This window comes from Otolemur garnettii, unplaced genomic scaffold (genome assembly GCF_000181295.1).
Source record: "Otolemur garnettii isolate 467f Iridium unplaced genomic scaffold, OtoGar3 scaffold00141, whole genome shotgun sequence".
Taxonomy (NCBI): Eukaryota; Metazoa; Chordata; class Mammalia; order Primates; family Galagidae; genus Otolemur; species Otolemur garnettii.
Window position 1 is genome coordinate 4,101,817 of NW_003852536.1, and position 27,418 is coordinate 4,129,234.

The 27,418-nt window shown below is 37.8% G+C and overlaps 1 protein-coding gene across 4 annotated transcripts in view; it reads right to left on the reverse strand.

The window, feature by feature from the left end:
- SDCCAG8 (serologically defined colon cancer antigen 8) overlaps positions 1-27,418 on the reverse strand; it is a 227,402-nt gene that overhangs the window by 67,782 nt on the left and 132,202 nt on the right. For 3 of the 4 annotated variants that reach the window (XM_023518537.1, XM_003798811.3, XM_023518539.1), the window contains 3 exons: positions 22,396-22,523; positions 20,208-20,316; positions 8,946-9,077 (listed from right to left, as the gene is read on the reverse strand). In XM_023518537.1, the coding sequence (XP_023374305.1) occupies positions 8,946-9,077; positions 20,208-20,316; positions 22,396-22,523 (369 nt within the window). Of the gene's footprint in view, positions 1-8,945; positions 9,078-20,207; positions 20,317-22,395; positions 22,524-27,418 lie in introns of those variants that run through there. The other variant, XM_023518538.1, reaches the window with a different exon arrangement.

Genomic DNA, 27,418 nt, shown 5'->3' on the forward strand with positions numbered 1-27,418 from the left:
AGAACACTTCTAAGAGCTGTAGGTTAATACCAAATGGTCTAACCAAAGCACAACTGGAGTCCCAGAGGAACGGACAGAAAGTGAATAGAGTCAAACTCCTGCTTACTGCCTCTGCCTCATCTATCGTCTATCTTGCTTTATATTTCAAGGTCATAGCATCAGTTCTTAAAGACATAACGTTCCCCTTGACTGCTAGACCTTCTAACATGTATTTTTTTCTATTGATAGTATTCATCTTTCTTTTGAGGATTTGATTAGGTATTTCTCTCCCAAACCTTGGTAAGATGCTGATGCTGACACACGCTGAAGAGTAAACCCACAGCATCCTGGGTTTCCTCTTGATATAGTGTATACTACCCGGGTGATTGCCACGTACCTTCCCAACAGAATTTAGAAGTGTCTTAAGGGTAGCTGTCTTACGGCTTTTTTTCCCTTTTGTGCCTGGGCTTAAAACATGTTGATAAACATAGGAATAAGTTAGATGCAAAATGGAGCACAAGCCGGGCAACCTAGTTTAGCTGTTCACATTTAATAGTCAATGTTTAAAATTATGGTGAGTCTAAGGCAGAGCAACAAACATGATTATAGAAATGAAAAATAAACCTCATTTAACTTAAAAGTGCTAAGTTAAAATTTAAGGATTAAGATAATTAAATCTACCTAAATATAAACCAAAGAGAAATGTGGCTTTAAAGAGTGAACTGACTGAAAAGGTTTTCACTGAATAAATGGAAGAAATTTTTCAGGAATTTTCAGCATAGGAATACACTTTTTCCCTTTTAGCATAAGAATGGAAATTTATGTGCTCTTCTTAGCAAAAGACCTTTCTAAACACAGAAATTCAATGCCCAAAGCCTCTTATGGTTCTTTGTATATGTCAAACATATGTTTAGCAATTATTAACTGAATATTTTTATTGCCCAGATTTAATTGTAGAAAAAGCAAAATAACATAAAAATATTAATCTGGCTCTTGATAGATGATTGTTTAGAATGTTTGCGTACAAATAGGTATTTGCTAGTACCCTATGTTCTTAGAGACTTTTTTTTAATTTTTAAATATATTTTCCCTCATGAATGGAAGTTAAACTCTGTTAGCTTTGCTTCTAAAGGAAAAACTTATTAGATGAAATTGGGAATTAAGAGTGTTCTTTCCATATATAGTCAACTGATCTTTGACAAAAAGCAAAGGTAATCTTTTCAACAAATGGTGCTGGAACAAATGGACATCCCCATGCAAAAAGTGAATCTAGACACAGACCTTAAACCCTTCACAAAAAATAACTCAAAATGGATCCTACACCTAAATTTAAAGCCCAAAGCTATAAAACTCAGAAGATAAAATAGAAAATCTAGATGACCATGAGTATGGCAATAACTTTTTACATACAACAAAGGCATGAAACATAAAAGAAATAACTGATAAACTGGATTTCATTAACATTTAAAAAATTCTCTTCTGAAAGACAATGTCAGGAGAATGAGAAGCCACAGACGGGGTGAAAATACATGCAAAGGACACCTCTGATAAAGGATGCTATCTGTTATACAAAGAAAACAAAACTCAATTGAAAAATGGGCAAAGAACTTAACAGATACCACACCAAAGATGTACACATGGTAAAGCAGCACTAAAAAAAGATGATCCACAACATGTCATCAGGGAAGTGTAAATTAAAGCAGTAATGAAATACCAGGACACACCTGTTAGAATGGCCACAATACAGCGTGCTGGGAACACCAACAGTTGACAGGGGGGCAGAGCAACAGCAACCCTCAGGTGGGAATGAAAGATGAACAGTGACTCTGGGCGGCAGCTCAGTGATTTCTTAGAAAACCAGACATTCTCTTAACATATCTTCTAGCCGTCATGCTCTTTGGTAAGAACACAAAAAAGCTGAAAATGAATACATACAATAAAGCTTGCACGTAGAAGCTTTATCCAAAACTATTACAACTTGGAAGCAAACAAGATGTCCTTCAGTAAGTAAACAGATAAACCGTGGTACTTCAGTGGAATATTATTCAGCATCAAAGAGAAATGAGCTATTAAGCCATGAAAAGACATGGAAGAAACTTAAATGTATATTAAGTAAAAAAAACAATCTGAGAAGGATACTACTGTATGATTCCAACTATATGGGCTTTTCAAAGTGGCAAAACTATGAGGACAGTAAAAAGATTAGTGGTTGCCGGGGGATGGGGAGGGATGAACAGAGCACAGGGAAAATACTGTATGATACTACAATGGATATATGTCATGTGTGTATCCAGACACAGAACGTACAAAATCAAGGTTGAACCCTAATGTAAACTGTGTACTTCGGGTGATGATGACGTCCCCAGGAGGTTTATCATTTCTAACAATTGTACCAGTCCTGTGGGAGGTGTTAATAATAGCAGAGGCTCTGCATGGGGGACAGATAAGGGTGTATGAGAAATCTCTGTACCTTCCTCCCAATTTTGCTGTGAACCTAAAACTTCTTTAAAAAAATAGTCTTTAAAAAAGTGCTCCTCATTCCTCATTATGCCAAAAATATTTTTTAAAAAACTAGGCAAATACATTATCCCTCTTGAAATCTTATTTGGGGCTCATTTTGAACAGAGAACACAGAGGAACACACACATGATCACAAACACTTGGGACATCACAGGCATATCCCCAGTTACGGTCTAAAATGTTGTTCCATAAGTGACTTGGAGAAAATTCAAAAGGCATTTTCCCTTACAAAGAGCATTATTCTGACATGGCATTTTGTTCCCAGACTAATTTACCAGAGTCAATTTGCCCCATCCTGTAAATAAACAAGCAAATAGAATGTAAGCCTCTGACGCTCCTGTCTCCCCAGAATCCAGAACAGAGCCAGCGTCAATACGTTCAGTGAAGACCAGTGAATAACAGCATGAAACATGTGAGTACTAACTCTACCAGGCACTGTTCTAAAGACTTTTTGTGGATTATTTTAGGCAATTTTCACAACTCTACAAGGTAGCATTGTACAGTTGAAAGCAGATGAAGTTAAGCTAGAAATCTGCTCATGACCACGTGCTAGAAAATAGTGAACTGGGGAGAACGTAGGGTGTACCTTATCCCTCCACTCTGGGCGTTAGGTCTTACAAATTGAAGATTGGAAGATAATTACCTGAAGATAATTCAGAGAATGTAAGTCCCATAGGGGCAGAAATGTCTACTTTTCCTGCGTTATATCTCAAGCACATCCACGGCATATAAGAAGTACTCTAAATATTTGATGAAAGGGTATCTTTTTCTTCACCTCGGGTATTGGACCTATCTTAGGCAAAAGTAAATGTTTTTGGCATTTTCCTTTTTATTGGGTCCCTTTCCCATTTAATATTCTTCCAGTGTTCAGTTATTATATCACCACCCATCTTGTTCCATCTAAGATAACCACATAGGCTGCTGTAAAGAACTTATTGTCCATTCCCACATCAAAATTCTAACTCCCACAGGGTGGCAAATCTCCTATTTCATTGGGAGGGCATCAGTCTAATTTCAGGTCTTTCTAAAAATTAAAATATGGCTTCTAGTCCTCGCAACAATTTATCAGTAGTGCATAGAAATTTAAGGAGATTGCCTGTCAGTCCCAATTGACTGACAATCTTAGCATAATTTGAAAAACTTTTCTAAGCCATTCCTCTTTTTCATAGTTTCCTCCTTTCCTTACATAATACCCTCAGATTGTTCACCATTAGGTCAGGTGAGACAGCCTACTTAATCCACACATTTCCACGGTTCAGTGAAACAAATACTACTGATACAACAGAGGAAAATTTCAAAATAAGCTGTAATAAGCTTTTCTAGCAACATATAAATCACAATTTTCTTCATAAAAAGAATACAATTTCATATTATAAAATTGCATATGAATCTAAAAACACAGCAATTTTGTTAATTTGCTTTTAATAGTATGTTGTCAGTTAAACAGATCTACAGCAGCATATTAGCAAAGGAGTGCCTCTCTGCAACAAACTGGTGGTAGGAGGCAGGGATTACCATATATATCTCCTTTAGCAAAAGCAATATGGATGATTCACCTCTGAATTATAATTTACTCTGCACTTGAAATGTAGCTATTGGGAAACCACACACTGCCGATGCAAGTAGGCAACACTGCACTGAGGGCACTAACAAAACAATCTTAAAACTAAATTATTTTGAAGCTAAATTAACAATTTATTATAGAATTAAAAGCAAGAATGGCAGGATTTTAAAACCAAGGTGATCTCAGTACAACAATAACCTAACTAAATGTCCTTCCCCCAAATCACTAGAAGTCAAGCTATCAGAGCTAGTACTATACCATACAAAGGAAGTCAGTAGAATAATGCATTGGTATTCTAAGCTATTTCAGCTAATGAAAACCAAATTTCAGTACCTTTTAAAACTTAATAGGTTTTGAAACTGCCCAAAAGAATTGACAAAGATCTATAATTTTGGGTCAGTCTTCTGGCCACCACTACTCCGGGAACTTGGGTATACACTTTGATCATTGTTCAAGGATCAAAGGTCAACTCAAGAAACTTCTTCAGGGACATGGAAGTTTTTTTACCATACTCCCCAAATCTAATATCAACAACAGACTTTTGTTTTACATAAAATAGAACAGATGATCATAAAAACCCTTAAGGGCAATCAATTTCTTCCTAGCCAAGGGAGCTTGGTCCCCTACAACATCCTTCCTCTTTGCCTCTGGGGTTTCCAAAGCCTGGGGGCAGCCCAGAGTGACCTCCCAGGTGATAGCAGGGGGAGTCCTGGCTGCTGGGCACTGCTGGCTCACAATACTTGGACTGGCTCAGAGTCTACAACAGAGGGAATGAATCAGAGTTGATATCTCATATCTTTGGATCACTAGGCCTCCTACAGTGACCAGTACAAAATAATGTCAAATACTCAGAAAAACTAAACCTGGCTCAGCTCACCTTCCCAGCCCCATAAATATGCATTTATCAGATATGTCCTCTTTTCTGCTACAGCTGTTCCAGTGTAGGAGGTGACCTTCCCTAGTCCAAGATAATTCTCCTCTCCTTGCTTGGTGACCCAAACCACTTCTCTTCTCAGGAAACTTATAACAACACCCGTTGGTCTACCTCAGCATCTCCAAATTCCTTTTGACTTTCAAACCTCTTCCACAGAAACATAGGTACATAAACTCCCTTAGGAAATTATTAAATTATTTCATTATATGATAGACAAATTTTAAGTAGAAATGTTTCATTTAAAATGAGTATAAAGATTATAATACAGCCGTTCTCAACCTGTGGGTCGCAACCCCTTTTTAACAATGAAACACATTGCAGCGTTAGGAAGGTTGAGAACCACTGCTATAATATGAAACTTATTTTAAAAGTAATTTTCCTGTGTAATGCCACTACTCATTTACATTAAGCAAAAGGCATATATGGACAAAGTCGTAAGTTTTAGCACCAAAACGTACTCTGAAATGTGGATTTAAAATTAAATCTGTTTTAGAGTTAAACCAAATAAAGTTTCATGATATTTTTCCGACGTTTTGTTTTTTGAATGTAAAACTCAACCTTTCATAGTTTTATCTTAGTTTTTAAATGATGAAATAAGGGTTAGCAACTGGGAGTGGTGGCTCACGCCTGTAATCCTAGCACTCTGGGAGGCCAAGGTGGGTGGATCGCTTGAGCTTACCAAGTTTGAGACCAGCCTGACCCAGAGCGAGACCATGTCTCTAAAACTAGCTGGGCATTGTGGTGGGTGCCTGGAGTCCCAGCTACTTGGGAGGCTGAGACAAAAAGATCACTTGCACCCCAGAGTTTGAGGTTGCTGTGAACTGTGACATCCCAATACTCTACTGAGGGTGACAAAGTGAGACTATCTCAAAGAAAAGACTTATTTTCAAGTACTTCTGTGAAGAAAGCAAATAGTCTTAATTCTCCCAAATTAAAATGTCAAATTAGATAAAAACCAGTATTACATTTCCTATTTTTAACACTGGCTTTTGAAGAATAAAATTTCTATAAGGAAAAACAGAATTTTTAGATTCAGTAAAGATCCTTGTGAGGCTGCTTAATAGGAGAATTAAGTTTAAACTCATTTCTAGTGGGTTATATTTCAATCCTAAGCTTCATGTCCTTAGACAATGATTTATATAATTGCTATACAAAAGGAAAACCTGTCACTGTACAAATGACAAAACACCGAGGATTACTGGGAGTTGGTCACATATGTGGACAGTCCACAACGAGATGAGAGCACAGCGCCACTGGGCTCCACCAACCCCGGGGCTCTTTGTATACACTGAGCTCTATTTTCTAGGGGGAAATGTGTGAATCAATACTTATTCGCTGCTCCGATATACCCTTCCCGATGCATCTTCCACCACCACTGTCTGTTCTTGCCTCTGTCTTTCCCTTGCAGCCAAACCTCATGAAAAAGTGGTTGGATTAAATTTGCTAATTCAGATTTTCAACAGACACTAATTTCTCAATCCACTCTAACTTGGTTTCTGCACCCACGCTTCAACTAAAATTATTTCTGTTAACATAACCAGCAATGTCCATGTCACTAAGTCCAGTGGGTACTTCTCAGTCTTATTTAATCCTGCAGCAGCTGGTTGTTCTCCTGCCCGTTCCTGAGGCATTTCCAGCCTTCAGCATGTGGGATGACATGCTCCACCAGTTTCCACTAATTTTTCAGACTGCTTTGCCTCAACCTCCTTGGCCCACCTCCACTTTACCTTTAACAGTGTTGGTGTTTTTAAGCATTTAGTAAGCCCTCCTTCCTCCCCACTCCATTTTTTCTTCAGACATCTTCATTTTTTTCTCTAAATGTTCTAATTTATCCCTAAGGTTTCAAATATCCTCTACAGGCCAATGGATACTTCTATCTCAGTTCAGACCTGTCTGCTGAGCTTAGCCCATTATATCCACCTGCTTAAGCAATATACCCATTTGAATGTCAAATTCAACGTGGTAAAAACTGAACATTTGGTTTCACACCAAACCCAGACCAACTCCACCACAACCTGCTTCATGACTAGGTACCCACTACTCAGGCCAAAATTATGAGTGTCCCCCGGACATGCCTCCCTCCTCTAACCCAACACTGCCAATCAATTAAATCCTGTTGAGTCTACTCCCTATATACAGAGAGTGCCAAGAAAAGTATCCACATTCTAAGAAAGGAAAATATTCTGCTAAAATTGTAATATCGATATCAAAAATGAACACAAGTCACATTAAGCACCTCTTGAAACTGCAGAAGTAAAACGTGACTTGAATATTACAATTCTAATTTTCTTAAAATGTGGATACATTTTTTTGGCAACCTCCATATTTCATCACTGTCTACTTACCTCTATCACCATTATTACCACTCCAGTCCAAGACTGCTCCCCAGTTAGTCTTGGGTGAACACTGTCTCTGCTCCAATCCATTATCTACTCGGGAGTTAGAAGGCTGTTTCCCCACTTTGGTAAGACCAGGTCTCTCTGTTGTCCAGATTGAAGTGTAATAGCCTGATCATATCTCACTGCAATGCAGCCTGCAATTCCTAGGCTCAAGCAATCCTCCTGGCTCAGCTGCTTATAACTAATTTTAAAAAAGATTTCTGAGATAAGGTCTTGCTGTGTTGCCCAGGCTGGTCTCAAACTCCTGTCTCACCCTCCCAAAGTACTAGGAATACAGGCATAAGTCATGGCACCCGGCTTAGAATACTATTTTTAAAATGCAGATCTGACCACATTACTCTCCTGTTTTTACAAAACCGTTTGACTTCATCTCAATAACTGAGTACAATGTCCAAAACAAAAACTTAAAGACCTCGTTTTTAGGTCTGGCCCCTGCCTACCTCGCCAGCCTCACTTACCACTATTTCCTCTATCTTTACATTAAACACACAGTACTTTCGCTTCCTCAAAAAAAACCATGCTTTTCTACCTCAAGACCATCAATTTTACAGTTTTCTGTTCTCAGAGACAGAAGCTGGCAAACTTTTTCAGGAGAGTATCAGTCAGTAAACATATTAGGTGGTGTAGCCCATGAGGCCACAGTCTGACTCAACTGTTCAACTTTGAAATTGTGGCAAGAAAACAGACACAGATGTTCCTGGGCAATAAAGAATGGACTTGGACCAGGGCACAGTTTGCCAACTCCTACTCTAGAAGGCTATAATCATCCCTAAGCCCATCACTTAGGAGTTCAAGCTCCATGTTCTCAATGAAGCTTTTCCCGATCAGGATAAATCCCCTTAATTGAATGCACTTATACCACAAGTGTATGTCTCTTTCCTACAACAGCTCATTATTGTATAGCTGACCTTTGAACAATGGGGGGGTTAGAGGCACAGACTCCCCACCATGTAGTCAAAAATCAGTGTATACGTTTTGACTCCCCCAAAACTTAACTACTAATAGCTTACTGTTAACTAGAAGCCTTCCTGATGACAAACAGTTGATCAACTAGTTATGTATATTACATACTATATTCTTTCAATAAAGTAAGCTAGAGTAAAAAATGTTGAGAATCGTAAGAAAGAGAAAATACACTTAGAGGATTATACCGTTATTTGTTGATGCCTGCCTATAGTAATACTATCACTGCAACCTCTGATTAGATATTTAACCTCTTTAAGACTTCTACATGTTTTATATTAAAGGCACCAAAAAAATTTAATTTCTACAAGATAAGTTTTGAAATTCCTCCATATTATATTGCCAATTAAGGGGGGGGGTGGTTTTCCTCCACTGTTCTAGATTAATTCTGTGTCTTCAGAGAATAGCAAAAGGAGATATCCTCTCTGCATTTAGTAAGAACAGCCTAAAAATACTAGGTTTGGCTATGTCCTGGGAGTTGCCTAATGATCACAAATCCTATTTATTTCACAGTAATTCCCCTTCTCCTTAGAAACCAAACACATTCAGTGTATGGCACATCAAGCGATCATCAAACCTTTCTTACCTCTGCTTCATTGTCTCATGTAACCTCCCGTGTTGGACACACTGCTGCTCCAGTTCATCGTTCCTTCTCTGTAGCTTTTCCAGTTTGTCACGTGTATACCTTTTTTCTTGACTGAGCTGAGCTATTTCAGATCTAGAAAGGGAAAAATGTAGAAATAATATTACAGGTTCTTATTACTAGAGTGTGTATTTATTGTATAACCTCAACCTTGAACTCTAACTTGAATGTAACAGTACCACACACAACAATATTTTATGTAAAATATATCAGAACTTACAAAATATCTAGAGACATATATGCATTGTAGAGACTTAATTAAACAAATAACAACTTTAATAGAAATGGCTTTTCTAAGAAATTAGATAAAATGACAAGAATCAAATCTTTTTTTTTTTTTGACAGTCTCACTCTGTTGCTCCAGACTAGTTACCTGGCATCATTAAAGCTCACAGCAAACTTGGGCTAAAGAGATCCCCTTGCCTCAGTCTCCCAAGTAGAAGGAACTACAGGAGCCACCAGGCCTGGCTAGTTTTTCTATTTTTAGAGAGTGAGATGGGGTCTCACTCTTACTCAGGCTGGTCTTGAACTCCGGAGCGCAAGCAATCCACCCTTCTTGGCCTCCCAGAATGCTAGACTTATAGGCATGAGCCACTGCACCTCCAATCTCTTTTAAAAAGATTCACTCATATAACAAGTACTAAGCATTATTATAGCCTAGTCACCATGTTTTAAAGAAACAACTCTAGCCCTAATTTCTGTATCAGAATTTCTTTCAATTTAATGGCACCTGTTTAAAATAGTTCTGTGATAGTTAGTTTTATATGTCAACTTGGGTGGGCCACAGTGCCCAGATATTTGGCCAAACATTACTCTGGATGTTTTTGTGACGGTGTTTTATTTTTGTTTTTTTAAGAGATTAACATTTAAATCCATGGACTTTGAGTAAAGTATATTATCCTCTGTGAGTGGGCCTCATCTAATCCATTGAAGGCATTAATAGAAAAAATACTGACTTCCCTGAGTAAGAATTTCTACCTCCAGACTGCCTTTGGATTTAAGATGCAATTCTTCCCTGATTATCCTGCCTACCCTCAAGATTTTGGATGTACCAAGCCTTCATGATTACAGGAGTTGATTCTTTAAAATCTCTGTCTCTGCCTATCTAGACCTACATAGCTAGATTAGATAAACAGACATATGGTTTTTCTGAAGAAGCCTTTATTATGCATTTTAGAATTGATATAATTATGTAAAACATCAGTCTCCTGACCCCAATCCAGCTAAACAGTGACAAATACTTTCAGTTTTTACTAAAGCTATTTCTTCTGACATTTACTTCCATAATTTTAAGTATGTTCATGCGCTGTCTCTTGTTCTATCAATTAGGAATTTTCTCCTGACTGATTGTTGTAGATGAATAACTCTTCTACATCCTCATTCCCCTTTCATCTCCAGCTTATCAACATCACCAGAATTTCAGTTTGGGGTTCAATTGATATCAGTATTTACATTAAGTGAGGATTTAAATTAGTCCTTGCTATCAAAGCAGTGTATTATTACATTTTCACATGTGTACATTCATTTTCTGTGAACTAGTGGGCTTTAGCATGGGGTGACTGAGTGGCAAGCCATCTTTCCTGATGGGACTTCTTCAAATATCTGCCACTACTTGTCTATGGACCTGCTTTTGCTCAGGAGAAGGATCTTCCAGTGTCCTCCTGTTGTGCACAATCTTGACTATCAGCAGCCTGGGAGCTGGATGGAAACAGGGGGCGAGGATCTTACTTTCACACCATCTTTCTCTTAATTTTTTGGTTCTAAAATAGTGTCCCTATTTTAATCGGAGCTCTCAGGTTTAATCTCTTTGGAGAGGAAGCCCCTAGTCTTCTGTATGGAGCTGTTATCTTGCTACAAGGGGTGGAGTAGGAATCATCGATTTTTTTTCTTCCAAGTTCTTTTGGAATTCTGAGAACAGATCAGCTTGCTTCACTTATCTATATCCCACTTTATGGACACTTAAGATTAACCATTCTCCATCCTGCTAATTCAGGTACCATCCCCCAACCTTCTTTCTATCTTCATATATTTTGAGATCACAGATCTCTCCTTTGGTGATGGCTGGTATCCCTCAGGAAATACGCTGTCTTTAGTGTCTTAGATGACAGTCTCAAGTCTCAAAATTTGAAGATCAGAAAGATGTCTATCCAGGAGAAGTGTCTCCCTGTCCTTGTTTTAATTAAACTCTAAACTGTTACCTACAGCTCCCATCTCCTCATGTCCTACGGCCTCATCAATTACAATCAAAAGCTTAAAACTCTTGCAGATCATGAGTAGCTTCCAGGTTATTGATTGGTGTGTTTCCTGAAGTTTAGGATGCTAGTCATAAAATTCCCTACAAAGAAAAGCTGCTTCCATTGGGTAAAACATATTTTTCTTCCTGGTCAGAAAAATGGAAATTTGCTAAGGGAAATTTCACCTTCCAAATTGTTCTTCCCAAGGACCAAACCATTCACATGTTTGAAGCAATGTCTTTTAGTTCGTTGCATTCCTCATTTTTTTGTCTTGGTTCAAGTGTCATCTCAAAGCAAGCTTTCCTTCAACTACCTCTAGGCTTTACATGTATACAGAGGGCACCAAAATAATTCATACACACTTTAAGGGATGTTATTTATGTATTGTTTTTAACTTACTAGATTATTGGTTTATTATAAAATAACTATAAAACAGCCAGATAGAGGTACACAGGTAAAGGTCTGGGGGAAGAAGCATCCACATCCCCTCCGGACACTGCCACCCTCCCAGCACTTCCATGTGTTCTCTAACCTGGGAACTCCACCCCCAGGCCTTGTCACATGGGTAGACTCAATTATTAATGGAATCTCCAGCCTCTCCCCTCTTCCTGGGGGATAGGGTTGGAGCTGAAAATGCCAACATTCTAATCATAGCTTGGTTTTTCTGTGACCAGCCCCCATCCAGAAGCCCACCAAAAGTCACCTGATTAGAACAAAAGATGCTCCTGTCTCCCAGGGAATTCCAAGGAATCAGGAGTTTTATGTTAGGAACCAAGTCACAGGCTAGATCATATATTACTTTTTTAAGGTATTGATACTGGTCAGGTGTACCTAGACATGCTACGTACATCCATTTTACCTGCAATTCGTATACCTTTTGGGAATGATTTTACTTCCAACAACATCTCATAAAATGTGTTTATATTCTTGGTACCTCCGGTTTAGCTTATTTATTCTTTTGAATAGTGCTCTAATCCTGGTCTGTCTTAGTAGGTTAGACATGACAGCATAGGTTATCTCAATGTCAAGGTCAGATCAAGTGCTTAATCTACATTTGATTATCCTAAAAATTTACCCATATTTGAAATTGTCTAAAAAAATTGATAATGACTCATGTTTCTTCAAAATTACATATCATAACCTCTTTTATAAGTTTTTAATTTAGTACTCCATTAGTATTAGTGTCTTATATCATGCACTAACAAATTCCAATAAAAGAAAAAATACACTTTAAACCATGTTAGAAGAAATGCAGAACATTTAACTACTGTTACTCAAGAAAAAAAGGCATTTTTCTAAAAGAAATCACAAAGAAAAAACAGACTTTATAAAACTTCTATCCTTAAATCATGTTCCAAAAATATTGTTTGTGCAAGAATATTCATTACAGCATTATTTCTAGAAACAACCTTGCCCTGTGACCCAGGATCTGAAAACTTAACCTAGAAATCTATCAACAGGAGACTGGTTACATCACTTATGCAATGGAATATCAAGATATTCTGATAATGTGGCTATTAATGTTCTTTATTGCCCTAAAATCTATGACACATTGATAAGGAAAACACTAAAAATCAGCATATATAATGATTCCACTTTATAATCAAAAAAATATGTTGACATGTATACCAAATATTAATATTGGCTATTTCTGGGTGGTAAGATCAAGACTTTTCTATATTCATTCTTTTCTATACTTTTACACATTTCTTAAATGAAAACATTTTTAAAAACATAGTCATTTTGATTTTGAAAAAGTGCAGAATAGGCTGGGCACAGTGCCTCATGCCTGTAAACCTAACACTCTGGGAGGCCAAGTAGGTCGATTTCTTGAACTCAGGAGTTCCAGATCAGCCTGAGCAAAAGTGAGACCCTGTCTACTAAAAATAGAAAAACTAGCCAAGCATGGTGCTACACGCCTATAGTCCTAGCAACCCGGGAGGCTGAGGCAAGAGGATTGCTCAAACCCAAGACTGTGAGGTTGCTGTAAGCTATGACATCACTGCACTCTACCCAGGGTGACAGAGTATGATAAGACTCTGTCTCAAAAAAAAAAGAGGAGAAAAAAAAAAGAATTCATAATAAAACAAAATGCAAAAGTCAACAGTGATTTGGGGACAGGACAGGGAATATATGGGAACTCTTAGGACTTTCTGCTCAGTTTTCCCTTGAACCTAAAACTGCTCTAAAAATCTTATCTAAAAAAGTAGAGAACTAGGAAAACATTTATAAAAACAGGATCAATAAAGATTAAAAGCATCATTAAACAAAGCACTAACTATTCATCAACATTCCAATTAAGCAAAGTATAATAGGCTCAGCGCCTGTGGCTCAAGTGGCTAAGGTGCCAGCCACATACACCTAAGGTGGCGAGTTCGAATCCAGCCTGGGCCCACCAAACAACGACGGCTGCAACCAAAAAATAGCTGGGCATTGTGGCAGGAGCCTGTGGTCCCAGCAACTTGGGAGGCGGAGGCAGGAGACTCGCTTGAGCCCAGGAGTTGGAGGTTGCTGTGAGCTGTGATGCCACAGCACTCTACCCAGGGGGGACAGCTTGAGGCTCTGTCTTTTTTTTTTTTTTTAAAGTATAATATGAAAAATATCCACAGAAGAAACACAAATGGTTAAACATAACATATTCAATGTCAGTATTATTCAAAGAAAGGCATAACAAAGATACTATTAATCAAATATTCTTGCATGCCTACTCCATAACAATTAGTGGAATCCATCCTTTATGTTAATGATCTCCATTAATCCAATAAGGTACCTATGTTTATTTCTATTGCCTCTGTGAGATAAATATGAAGTTTGATTTGCCTAAGGTCACCTACATAGTAATTGGCCAAACCCAGATACTAATGCTATTCTGTCCAATTCTTAAGTGGTAGTTGTGCCTGCTGTGCAATACTGCCTCCCACTTTTGCTTTTTTACTTTCCACATTTTATTTTATTTTAACTTATTTTTTGAGATAGTTTTACTCTGTAGCCCTGGGCAGAATGCCATGACATCATAGCTCACGGCAACCTCAAACTCATGGGTTAGAGAGATCCTCTTGCCTCAGCCTCCTGAGTTGCTGGGACTACAACAGCCTGCCACAATACCTGGCTAGTTTTTCTACTTTTATTTTTTAGTATAGATGGAGTCTCACTGTTGCTTAGGCTAGACTTGAACTCCTGATCTCAAGCAATAGTGCCAGGGTTACAGGTGTGAGCACTGTGCTCTTCCACTTCTCTTTAAAGTCGCATATGGATATGGTACATACCGACTGAGCACAATTCAGTATAGTATTCAAACAAAGCAGAACACATTAAGAGCCTTAAAGATTCATAGTCTTTGGACCAGCGATCCCTTTTTTCGCCATCTCTTCTAGGTGAATCATCAAATACAGATTTATGTATACAGTTATTGTCATATTCATAATAGTTTAACATTGGAACCGTCTTAAATGTCTAATGAATTATTATGCATATAAATGCTTCAATTAAAATCTTGTTTTTGGAGTATTTACTGACATAGAAAAATGTTCCTTGGATAGAATGTTCAGTGGAAACGCAGAAGCAGAAGTGCATATACACTATGGTCTCGGTCATAATATAGACATGTGCGTACGTACACTTATATACACATGAAAGACCGCTGAAAGGAAATATGTAAAAGGTAAAACCAGTTAATGCTGGATGGTAATGTCCCAGGAAATTTTTTCTTTAATTCTTCTTTGTATTTCTCAAATTCTGTACATTGAAGATATCTTACAGAATCACAAAATGTAAATGGTATTTGTAAAGTACATGCTACTATCAAGTATGTTATTGCAACAATCTTTTTTTCTGCTGTGCCTCTTTTTCTTTATAATGGTAATTTGCTTACCAGAGTCCATTGTTCAATAGAAATTGGTAATGTGCATTCACATCCTTTTACTAAAACCTATAGTTTGCAAAGCTCAAAGAGTAAACTTCCAATACAAGTTTCTATGTTAGCTTTTGACATTTGTAGCATGGTTACTCTAGTGTAATACACATGGATAATTGGCTCTAATCCATTTTCATGGAAAATTTGGGTAATAGCTGGCTTTGGAGAACCACGAACTGTCATGTGAATTTTTATATACCAGTTCTATTGTGTAATTGCATTTACACGAAATAGAAGATACTTTACTACTATAATTTAGATGAAAATGATTGCTTTTTAAGGGAAAACATGACACTTGAAATTTCTAATTCTTATAGATTCTGATTTGACTTTTAGTAACAAGAGACCAGTATCAGTCTCCTTTTGTAGAATATAATATTTGTAGTATCCCAACCTAACATCATTTAAACATGCAAGGGAAAAAAAAAATAGTTCAACCGGGTGTGTGTTCTTCACTTCAATTAAACTCACACAGTTGGATACCTACTGTTGCCAAAGCAGTAATATAATTTATACATTATAGTCCACACAGTAAAACTACACTAAAAGTCATTTAACAATATTTATAACACCATAAAATACAGTGTTAAAATATATGAACTGCAATATGTACCAAAATTATAAAATTTGTTTCTCATCATCAGTGATTAAAACCAGGATCATTGCTCTAGCCTCAATACTCACAACCCTGGTGACAGATTAGAATTCAAATCTTAATGATCAATTTACAATTAACAAGATAGAAGTGAAACAAATTAAACCAACCATTATATATAACGAGACCCCGTGGACTCCCATTGTTCCTCTTAATTACAAAACGCAAATCACAAATACACAATGGGCAGCATTAGACATCAATCCACACGACTAGCAACCCAGAAAGTGACAGTGACAGAAAGAAGAGAGGCAAAACCACCACGGAGAGCCCGGATCTGTGCTTTAACCAGCTCTTTCCAAAGTGCAAGTGGTGAGAGCCTAAACCCCAGCACACACTAGAGCTTCAGAGCTCCACACTGCCCTTGCAGGGCTTCTCTCCTAACCAGTGCCCAACCCTCCCAGCTCTTCGCAGGCCAGGTGTCAGATAACACTGCAGACTGCACTGCAACGTTTTACTGCTGATTCATCTAGGCGTCTGGGGCGAGGGAACACTTCCTTCACTTTGATAAAGAAAAATCACAGTTGTTCCAATGGTATTTAAATATCTCCATTTACCTCCTTCAAAAACAACCCCATAACTGTAATAAGCTCTCGGAGTACTGGGGAATACAGAAGGAAGGGTAGTGAAAGTTTATGCGAGCTTCAACTAAAATCAGCCAGAATGTCTGCCTTGTGCCAATTAAAAGCAAAATGGAATTAATTCTCTTGCCTGATGGTCAAAAACAAGCTATATAAAATGCACAGAATCAGCAGTTCATTTTTAGCTTTAAAATGGGACGTGCCATTCACAAACCCTGGGGTTACAGACACCACTACGTGCGGTGTGGAATACACACAGCGCAAAGCACAGTGCTAATCTCTGTGGAGGCTTCCAGAGAACAGAAGCAGTCGTCACAGCCATAATGCGACTTACGGTCTACTTGGGGAGAAAACACATACAACAGACATACACACACAGAGGTACCATTTCAAAACATTTTCACAGAGCATCCTAGCATGAGGCTGGGGCAGAGAGTAGAGTCTATGGGCACAGCGAGCCCAGATTGTCAGCTTTCCTCGTGATTCTGCAGGGGCTCTAGTCAAATGACTAGATCTGTGAGTAAAAAAGCTCTTTTAAATGGTATGAATCCATTTGTTTAGTTTGGCATTTTGAATAACATAAAACTCTTGGAGAAATGTTGCTAGTAAAGACAGGAAGGCAAAAAAAATAAGCTTTAATTATTGATCAATGCAAAATAAATACACGTACTTTCAGGAAAATTTTTACTACAGTAATCTGAGGAAAATATAGACCAAAATTACCAGATAGATTACATAATTATTTTGGAGACTGAGTTTCCACAATGACAGAACTTTAGAAACTCCGAGGCTTCCCTCAGCTCAAAGTGCAGGGGAAATTATGCCAAAAGTTTAGTACAGAAGTGAGCAGAGGTAAACTCCTGGAGGGTTTCTACAGCTTTACTAGGTTGGTAATTTTTTTTTTCCTATGTTAGTAGTTTTTATTTAAAAACACACTCCAAGCCCTTCAAGTTTTATAGGTGGTTTCAAAGCAGAAGGTAACATCAAAATGGAATGTTAAATTTGGCATGAATGATTTATTGAAAATGTCATAGTAAAAAGTCAAAAATGAGGCTGGATCCCACACAACTCTAAAATTTGCCCTCACTTTCTCGTGAAGGACACAACCTAAAAACCCTAAACCCTAAAATTTGCCCTACTTTCTTGTGAGGGGCACATAATGAACCTTTGGTAAACATTAGGGGCTCTCCAAAGTTTTTAAAATAACAATTTATAGAGTGTTTGCTATTTGCCTGGCCTTAGTTTTGTATCAAATTGTAGTTATAGTGGGTTCCTATTTTAATTCTTCAGAAGTACAAAACACAACCAGATCCACGTTATCCTGATCTTGCTTTGCCCTTAAAAAGGTTTTCTTTGTAGCACAGACTTTCCATCTATCAGAAAATGGCAGTGAGACCTTTCCCAGTAAAGACAAAAATAGGTTGGTGAAGTCATATCCAAATTACCAGTCAACCTCCTGAAAACAATGCCATCAAAGACAATAATTGCAGCTACTGTGTGTTACTATGTGTCGAGTATTATGCTAGGCTCTTCAAATATGTATGTTCCTATATCTATATATATACACTTCTGATTCCCACAAGAATCCTGCAACATGGCTTTAGAAATGTTCTTACAGATGGAGAAGCTGAGGTTTGGGGAGATTAGGCAACGTGCCCAAGGTTACAGTAGCTAAGTGGCAGAATGAGATTCAAACCTAGTTCTTTCTGAATTCTGCAGTATTCTTTACTGCACACTGCCTGTCAACAAAGGAACAGGCTGGAATCAGAAGTCAGATCAGGATGTGGGTCAGCACTACCCTTGTTTGTTTCACTGATTCAGCATCCATTCATTCAATACATATGTATTAAGTGCCATCTATGTATCAGATACAAAGGAACACATTCAATTTACCAAGTAGTGGTCAGAAGCTGGAGGAATCTGAAGGAAAGGGAGCTGGAGTGATGTTGAATTTCTGGTTCAGTGGCAAGCACAGGCTAAGCTGATAAATCTAGAGGAGGACAAATAGGGCCTCTGGGCACAGAGTACAGGTAACCCAGATTTGCAGGTTAACCCTTACATGTCAAGTATGCCTACTTTTCCACATGAATTAAAAAATTTTTCCTTTCCAAATTTTTTCATAACGACTGTGGCCTGAATTTTCTTATTAGTAGACATAAAGTATGTATTCAGAATCAGATATACCTGTGTTAGAACCCTGGCACTCCCACTTGGCAGTTATTTAAACAGCTTTGGTTTTCTCAGCTATAATGATATAAACCAAGCACCTTTGTTTCTATCTCTTGTATTTTTTTAATAGAGTCTCGCTCTGTTGCCTAGACTAGAGCACAGTGGCATGATCACAGTTCACTGCAGCCTTGAACTCTTGGCCTCAGGTGATCCTCTTGTCTTGGTCTCCCAAAGTGCTGGGATTACAGGTGTGAACCACCAGACTCTTGTCACTTTCATATGGTTCAATTACCTTGCCACCTTAGAGAGCAAGATAATTTATCAATCATCAAACCAACCTTAGACATAACCCAATCATATAAATTCCAGATTAATATCATTTTCCCCTACATTATATAGATCCGGTTTATTTTTTAACAAATTACTTTTGGATTTATGTGGGGCAAATCAGATATGTCTGGTTAGGCAAAGTCATTTGATATTTTATGAGAGTTTCTTTTACGACAAAATCATTTGATTTTTCTTGGTTAAATTTCCTGAAAATATCTGGCACTTTGAAACACTGAGGTTTTCCTCCACCAGAATAAGGTACTTAGTATGTGCTGAGAGGGATACATGTCAGAGCACATTCCAGTTGGTTTTAGGAGCTTCTTCCTCCTTGTGAGCAGAAAGAATTGGACTCATTACCCCTCCATTTCATCAAAGGATTCAGGGATGAAGATTCTATCAGCTCACTTAGCTGGTTGATGCAGGAACCCAAGATGGAGCTCAGAGTAACCAAGCTATGCTCTGATCCTCCTGGAAATCCTTTCTGAATGAAACACCTAAGCCCCCAGTTTGTTTGCTGAGCCATATTTCTTGCTCTCTGTAGATGTGTAGTGATATTTGAAATCTAGATAGTTACATGAACTTTGCCTTTTATAGTTCAAAGTGATTCTGTTCAATGTCATTCACTCATAAAAGAAGAAACTACAATTCAAGTAGGCCAAATAAATTTGTCCAAGATTACATAGTTACTGTCAGAGCTGAGATGAAGAACTAGGCTTCTTGCAATTTAGAACATAAAATAATTTATTCGTTGAGATAATCTGACTAGAAAATGTGCAGAAAAGTCATTAAGATTCCAATAAATGAATTTATGTAAGAGCAGTATATCTATTAAATAAATGATGGGTTGTTCTATTAAAACAATTTTAGGAGGAGAAAAGGATCGTTTTGGTTTATTTCCAAATATCATTTACTTTCATTTTTATATGTACAAATTTCATCTGTTATCATTTGACCTAAAGATAGCTTTTCTGTTTTCATGGGGAACTGTGATGATAGATTACAATGTGTTAACTATACCAACATAAGGTTTTAAAACTGGTTATTTATCTGCTTCCTCTTATTATTGTCATTTTGACTTTTGTTTTCTGAAATTTCATAGTTTTCAATTCTAAACAATAAAATTGTACATATTCTTAGTCATGAAAAAAACATAATGTCTGTGTGGATAATTAAGAAAACGTCCACACAAAAAAATATTTTCATAGAAAACTTACATTAACAGATACCTAATTTTGATATTAGACTATAAAATAGTAGAAATGCATTTTTAAAGGAAAAGTTACACAAACAGTGCTTTGAAAATATTGGGTTAACATTACCCACCTGCTTTTTTGAGAGATTTGTTCCAGTTTCTTGGCTAATGTACAGCATTCTTCTTTTAATTTTGTCAAAACTTTATTCTGGGAGGTCAGCAATGAATACTGTTCATTTTCTAGAAATAACAATAAATCCCCACCAAGGTAAGATGTTTGTGGTTATAGCTCTGCAGTGCTGCTATACCCAGAGTGGGAAAGCACTTAGACCACTACACAATTTCCTATAAGACTCCAGGTCACTGTCAGTGCCCTAAGTCAAAGAACCCATCACCTGGCAAGACACTGAATCCTGTGAGTCATTTATTTTCATAATAATTATATACTAGGAACATTTTTTGATCATACTAGCTCGGTGTAATGCTATAACATTTTAATAAACTGTCGAATGCCTCAAGTGAAGTCATAGATGCTTATATCTCTGTAATATTCAAGATACTGTATTTTTATCTTGACAAACTCACACACCCGGATAACTGAAACCCGAGATCACTGAGGGAGGTGTCTTCTGCACGGAGCTCGTGCCTTGCTTCACATTTGTGCAGAGTGTGCTACCACCCTCCCCCATCTCGCACAGACTTCTCTAATTATGAAGGTGAAATGTGTGATTCTCCTTAGAATTTTGATTCTATTGTCAACAGCAGGAGCTTCACTGGCTATATGGTCAAAAAACAAAACTGAAGAATGTGATTTTTGGGGGGTATCAAAATAAAAGAAAGTGCTCTTAAGGTGGTTCTAAGAATTAAAAAAATGTAGCACTCAGCGTCTGCCCACGACTGTGGTCGCAACGATCCTGGTAGTAGTGGGGGCAAACAATAATTTATCCTATAATTTCCTCTTTGCTACTGGATAAATATCTTCTAAATCTGGTGAATTTTCATTTGATCTAGCCAAACACTGTCAGATGAAAATCTCTCCTGGAAGTGCTGGGGGGTTATGTGAGTCATTATGACATTTGCTTCTTTATAAATAAATGGATTCTTGAATAAACTTCATGTTCATAATTTTTCACCTATAGGATAAATAATTTTTTTACTGTATCATCAAATCTAATGTACATTAAATCATGTGAGAATTACCTCATAGTGTAAGTTTTAATAGGCCCTTTATTTTCAATTTTAGCTAAAGATGGGCAAAAAACATAGCGCATACAAATCAAAATAAAGGCACTAGAATGAAGCAACATTTTTCTGGAAGAGACAGGATCAATTAAACTTTTGTTTTAATAGTACAATCAGCGTGGAGTATGTGGTGTGGAATTCTAATGACTGACACTGTCTTGTTTTGACTAACACTGTCTGTGAACACACAACTCAAAAGTGAAAGAAACTACAGAATGCAATGACTGAACAAACCAAACTGCCTATTTTCAAAGTGCATTTTACTTTCAAATTAAAGGTAAAGAGTTACTGGCCAACTCAGTCTGCAGAATAGTGCCAATGTGATGAAAGATGGCAATTTTTAGCCAAGCTGCCAGCTGTGGTCAATGCCTTGTATTAGTGAATTTTAACAGCAGTTGTGAGAACTTGAAGAATGCAAAGGATTAAACATCACTCTAGATTGGGTTGGGGGAGGTGGGGAAATCATACAAATGCTAAAAATGTTCGAAGCTGCAAAGATTAAATAAAGGAACATATCAATTTGGAGCCACTGAATTACATCCAGCTGCGACAGTGAATTAAGAACCGATTAATGGCTAAAGCTTTTCTCCAGTTTGGATGCTGAAGCAAACTCATTAGGCTTTTAGAGTAGCTATAATGTGTGTACTGTGGGAACTGTTCAATGCTATTCAGGAGACTCTAACTGTAAGCTCAGAGCATTTCCCGCAGAGCTTCTGATGCTATTTTCTTTATATAACATGTGTGCCTGAAAACCCAGCCAAAAACAAGCCCTTTGTTTTTCTACTTTGTTGTGGTCTCTCTCAGCTTTACGTTTCTTGAACACAGGTAAATAAACTCATAATCCAGATGGTGCAACAGATGTGAGAGCAGCACTCTGAAATCAACAGACAGTGGGCAATACTTTCCATTTTCTCTTTTAAACGCTAACTAATATGTAATTCGGAATCTCCGGTGTAGTTAGCATCTGCTCCCTTCGGCCAGCCAAAGGTTACAGGTGTTCCTGATGTCATTTCACAGTAAGGCGTGGGCCTGGCTTGTGAGTAAGTGCCCAGGCTCTAATCTTTCCCTACCACCTACCAGTTTTGTCATGCTGGGCCTCCATTTGCTGTATCTTCTGTGTCAGCTCCTGCTCTCTTTGCTGGGCCTGGAGGGCTTGGGCCTTTGCTTCGTTGCTAAAGCTCTGCTGAATGCTATCTTTTTCCAGTCTGCAAAACAGAGGAGACATACAGAAATTTCATCTGCAGTTGCATAGACCCCCATCATTTCCCCTGCAGACTATAGAGAGCTGATACGTAGTAAATTGTTAAGCAGAAGAAAACAATCTTTGTACAGACACTCTCCACCCTTAAGGGGAAAATCCAAAGGACCCTTTATGCAATGTTAAATAAGTTTTCAAAAGGGTTATGCAGCTTTAAAAAGCAAAAAAGTCATGGCAGCTGAATAATGGTATTTTGCAACTTTAAAGCACAGACACCATTTTCTTCAATAACATGCTGAATGTTTTGCACCACCAGCTAATCTTTCATCTTCTGAATGGTCAATATCTCCTACAGATACTGGAATTCTTGGAAAAGCAAGACTTAATTCTTAATGTTTAAATTCTTAAAAATAAGCTGCGCAGACTGCTTCTGTTTCTCCTCTGAAACTTAAAATGGAATCTCCAATGTAATGTAGGAGACTCTATCAGAGGCAAGTAAATGATTCTGTGGTGCCACATGCATGTTTACATTAAATATTTTCACACATCAGCCCATACAATGTGAATGTAAATATGAATATGAAAATTAATAACTTCCCCAGCACATCATAATCAAATCCTTCATGGGGCACACTGAAAGAAAATGCAAGATGAAAACTTCCATAGTTAAAGACAATATCCTATCCCACTGTCACAAGACACTGACCTACCCCTTTGGGTGGCCAATCACAGTGGCCCCTATGGGGAGAGACTTCCTAACAATTAGAACTTGAGGAACGCATGGATGTCATTGCTAGCAGCACTCTGGACACCAACACTGTGTGTGTTTGCCACACACACACATATCCACACACACAGGTTGGTTCTTTAAACTCTGTATGTTGGGAAGTGATATAGGGTTTCCTTCAATTAACTGAGTTATTTCCAACTCTTGATCTCCTTGTGGGCATTTCTCATCCATGCTGCTTTAGTTTACTAATTGAGATACTTACTGCCTAGCCTTTGCCAAACTAAAAATAAACAATTCCATAAAGCAATCACTACTAGTCTACGTACCGCTGTGGAACTTCAACTCACTGGCTTCTAATTATAAAGCAACATAAGGAAAGCCTGTATTAAAATTGGTCAATGCATGTGGTAATGTTGTAGTGTAACATTCCGGAATGAAAATACACCCACACCTCCCTCAAATGGAATCATCAGGGGTCCATGCTAAATGTGAAAGTCCCTTCTGGTACTTCTAATAACAACACCCCCTGGCTATGGTCCAAGGTCTTGCCTCATACTCAGTTCCAAACTCGTATATTGCAGCAAATGGACAGTCAGACTGGGCTACTTTTGCCTCCCCAGCCACACCACATCCTTACTGGCCGTGGATCACTGCACATGTCTCTTCCTCTTAGAACGCCCCCTCCCACCCGATCCCCCAAAGACGTACACGACTCCTTTAATACCTAGCTCAAAATTCTTCTGCTCTCCTTCCTTTCGCTTCTAAATTAACTATTCTTTCTTCAATAACCTCAATGTATGTTGTATATATCCTAAAAGACAGCATTCTTCATACTCTAGTTATTGTTTTACACGTCTGTCTCCTTTTGTCATCTTTGTCTACACTCTTAGCCCAGCTCATTTCTTGGCACATAGGAAGTGGACAGTGAATGTTTAATGATTGGATGTTCTTAAATCCTTGGGAAAAGGCTGCAATCTTTAAGCATAGCTGGAGAATCTGCTTAAGTCTTATCCAAGGAGGCAAAAGCTTCTTAGAAAACACGCCTGGAAAACAGTGGCTAATGCTTTGCCAGCTGGAGACCAGGCTGCTGAGGGGGCCTCAGTGAAAGAGCCTATGGGCGTCTTCATTGAGTAACCATACCCAGGTCAGAGCCCAGCCAGGGCAGGAGATATATGTAAGGAGACCTGGGGCTCTATGATACCTAAAAATTTAGTGACTATAAATGCATTGTCCCAAACCAATTCCCATCTGGGGGTGGAAAGGGGCATTATTAATAATTATACCAAGATAGGCCTGGCATGGTGGTTCACACCTCTAATCTGAGCATTTTGGAAGACCAAGGAAGGAGGATGGCTTTAGCCCAGGAGTTTGAGATCAGCCTGGCGACACAGTAAAACCCCATCTCTACAAAAAATAATAAAAATCAGTCAGCCATGGTGGCAAATAACTATAGTCTCAGCTAGTTGGGAGATGGAAGCAGGAGGACCACTTGAGCCCAGGAGTTCAAGGCTACAGTGAGCTATAATCATGTCACTGCACTCCAGCCTGGGCAACAGAGTGAGATTGTTTCCAAAATATTTTTTAATACAATAATTATACTGATGTCATAAAGAGTTTTCTCTAGAATTTTTATTTTATGTCTTAGATTTAATTATTCTGGCATGCAAAGAATTTATGAAGATACCATCAATAATTGCAGCAACAACAAAAATTTTATTTAACTTGATCAAGTTAATAAAGGTTCTTCACAGCTAAGGACAAAGACAACCATCAGAATGAGAAAAGATATTCACATGTTATGAACTGACAAAGGGCTCTACATAATCTACAAAGAACTCAAATCAATAAGAAAAACACAACCCCATTAATTACTGGGCAAGAGACATGAACAGAATCTTTTCCCAACAGGACAAAGTAAAGGCCAACAAAACCATGAAAAAATGCTCAACATGATTGTCAAATCATCAGACAAATGCAAATCAAAATCACATAGAGATAGCACCTAATCTCAGTGAGATCCCAAAGCTGCAGAAACTGGCATGGATATGGAGAGAGTAGAACACTTATGCATTAGTGGGAATGCAAACTAATGTAGCCCTTTTGAAAAGAAGTATGGAGAATCCTCAAAGACCTAAAAGTAGACTTTCCATTTGATCCCACAATCACATTACTTGGGTATCTACCCAGAGGAAAGAAAATCATTTTATCATAAGGACATTTACACTCTAACATTTATAGCAGCTCAATTCTCAACCCAAGAACCCATCAACACATGAATGGATCACTAAATTGTGTTATAGGTAAAAAGATGGAGATTTTTCAAGTTTCATATTTATCTGGATGGATATGGAGAACATTCTCCTAAGGAAAATATCTTGAGGAATGGGAAAGCAGGCATCCCATGTACTGAATACTATGTTAAAACTAGTAGATCAACAACTACAAACCCACATGAGAAAAACACAATTAAATTCAAGAAGAGGGGGCTGGGGGTTTGGAAGTTCCCACCTCAGAGGCACAATGTAGGCGTGTAGACCACACAACCTGGGTGAAGGACTCAACTTCAACTCAGATTCAACCTTACAAATACACACAATGGAACCTAATCATATATAACCTCATATTAATCCAAAATTTTTTTAAAAGGAAAAAATAATTATACGCCAAGATAATAGTTGCAACTTAGACTACCCACTACAAACTGGAACTTCCCCAATGTAAAGGGGTTGCCAATCTCACCACCAATTTTTAGAATGAGAAGCTAATTATTATTTTAAATCTACTATAGCAAAGAACTACTGTATTAAATGTAGAAATCCTTGTAAAGTGAAACAATTAAACTCTACCAACAAATGTTGAGTTACACATGAATCTGTGTTTCTTAACTTTCTCCAACTCACTCTATTTGAGAAATTACATGTTATTTTTCACTGCATAGAAACATGGCATGTTCACCTCCCCCTTCTCCTTTCCTGTGTTGCCTTCTCCTCTTGCAGATTCTTTCTGACTTTTCTTTTTTTTGTTAAATCTCAGAATGTTAGAACTGAAAGGGAACCTCAAATGTCTTTCACCAAACCCTCTCACTGAATAGATGAAAACAACAAAAACAAAATCACATACACAAACTCTGAGGGTCACAAGGAATTTGGGATCTGCTCATAAGTTACAGTGAATGATTTAAAGGCAGAGGCTGAATTAAAAATATTTTTATTTAGGGAAATTCATTAAAACTCCAGAGGTAATGCAATAATGGATCAAAAGAATTAATAAAAACCACATAGGTATCCGAGAAAGAACTAGGGAAGACTCCAAATCAATTCATTAAATATTTATTATAATTCTATTATGTGAAAGACACTCCACTAGGCACTGAGTCAAATAAAGATAAACCAGACAGTCTTGGCCCCAAGCAGGGAGTTCAAAATGGAAAAAGAAGGTAGATGGTAAAATATTTAAGAAAGGTACACAGGAAAAAAACTACCAAAGCATAAAAAAGAGAGGTTGCTTACAGCTGGGTGTGAGAACCTCCTCCAGGACAGTGAAGCCAGTCTCCCCAGCTGGTTTTCTTTCAGTTCTCATTTGAAACATTGATAATCTTCTTTAACCAAACTTGCAGTTAGCCCTATTTCATAAATTGGAAGAAAAGCAATGGCAATAAAGAAGAATTTCTTGGTAGTTATTAAAATGGAGCTGAAGGAGTCATTCACAATAGCTCAAAACTGGAAACAACCTAAATGTCCATCAATTGCTCAATGATACAGCCTCACAATGGAGTAACAGGTATACTCGCCAACCAAAGCAAGTTACTGTCACATACAACACCTAGATGAACTTCAAAGGCAGTGCACTTCAAGAAGCCAGATGCCAAAGGGACATCTTAGGTGTCATTTACATGACATTCTAGAAAGTAAACACTAAGTGACAGAAAGGTAAGGAGATGCAGGAGGGGACAGAAAGGCACAAGGGAAATTTCTGAGTTGATGAAAATGTTCTACGTCATGATTAGGATAATTCTACAACTGTATACGTTTGTCAAGACATTTAACTGCGCATTTAAAGTTGCTGACTTTTATTACATTTAAATTGACCCCAAGAGAGTGGAGAGAGGGAAGGAGGGAGGAGGTTGGGGGGTCACGGTGTATGGTACTCTTGGGGGCAGTACACAATTATAA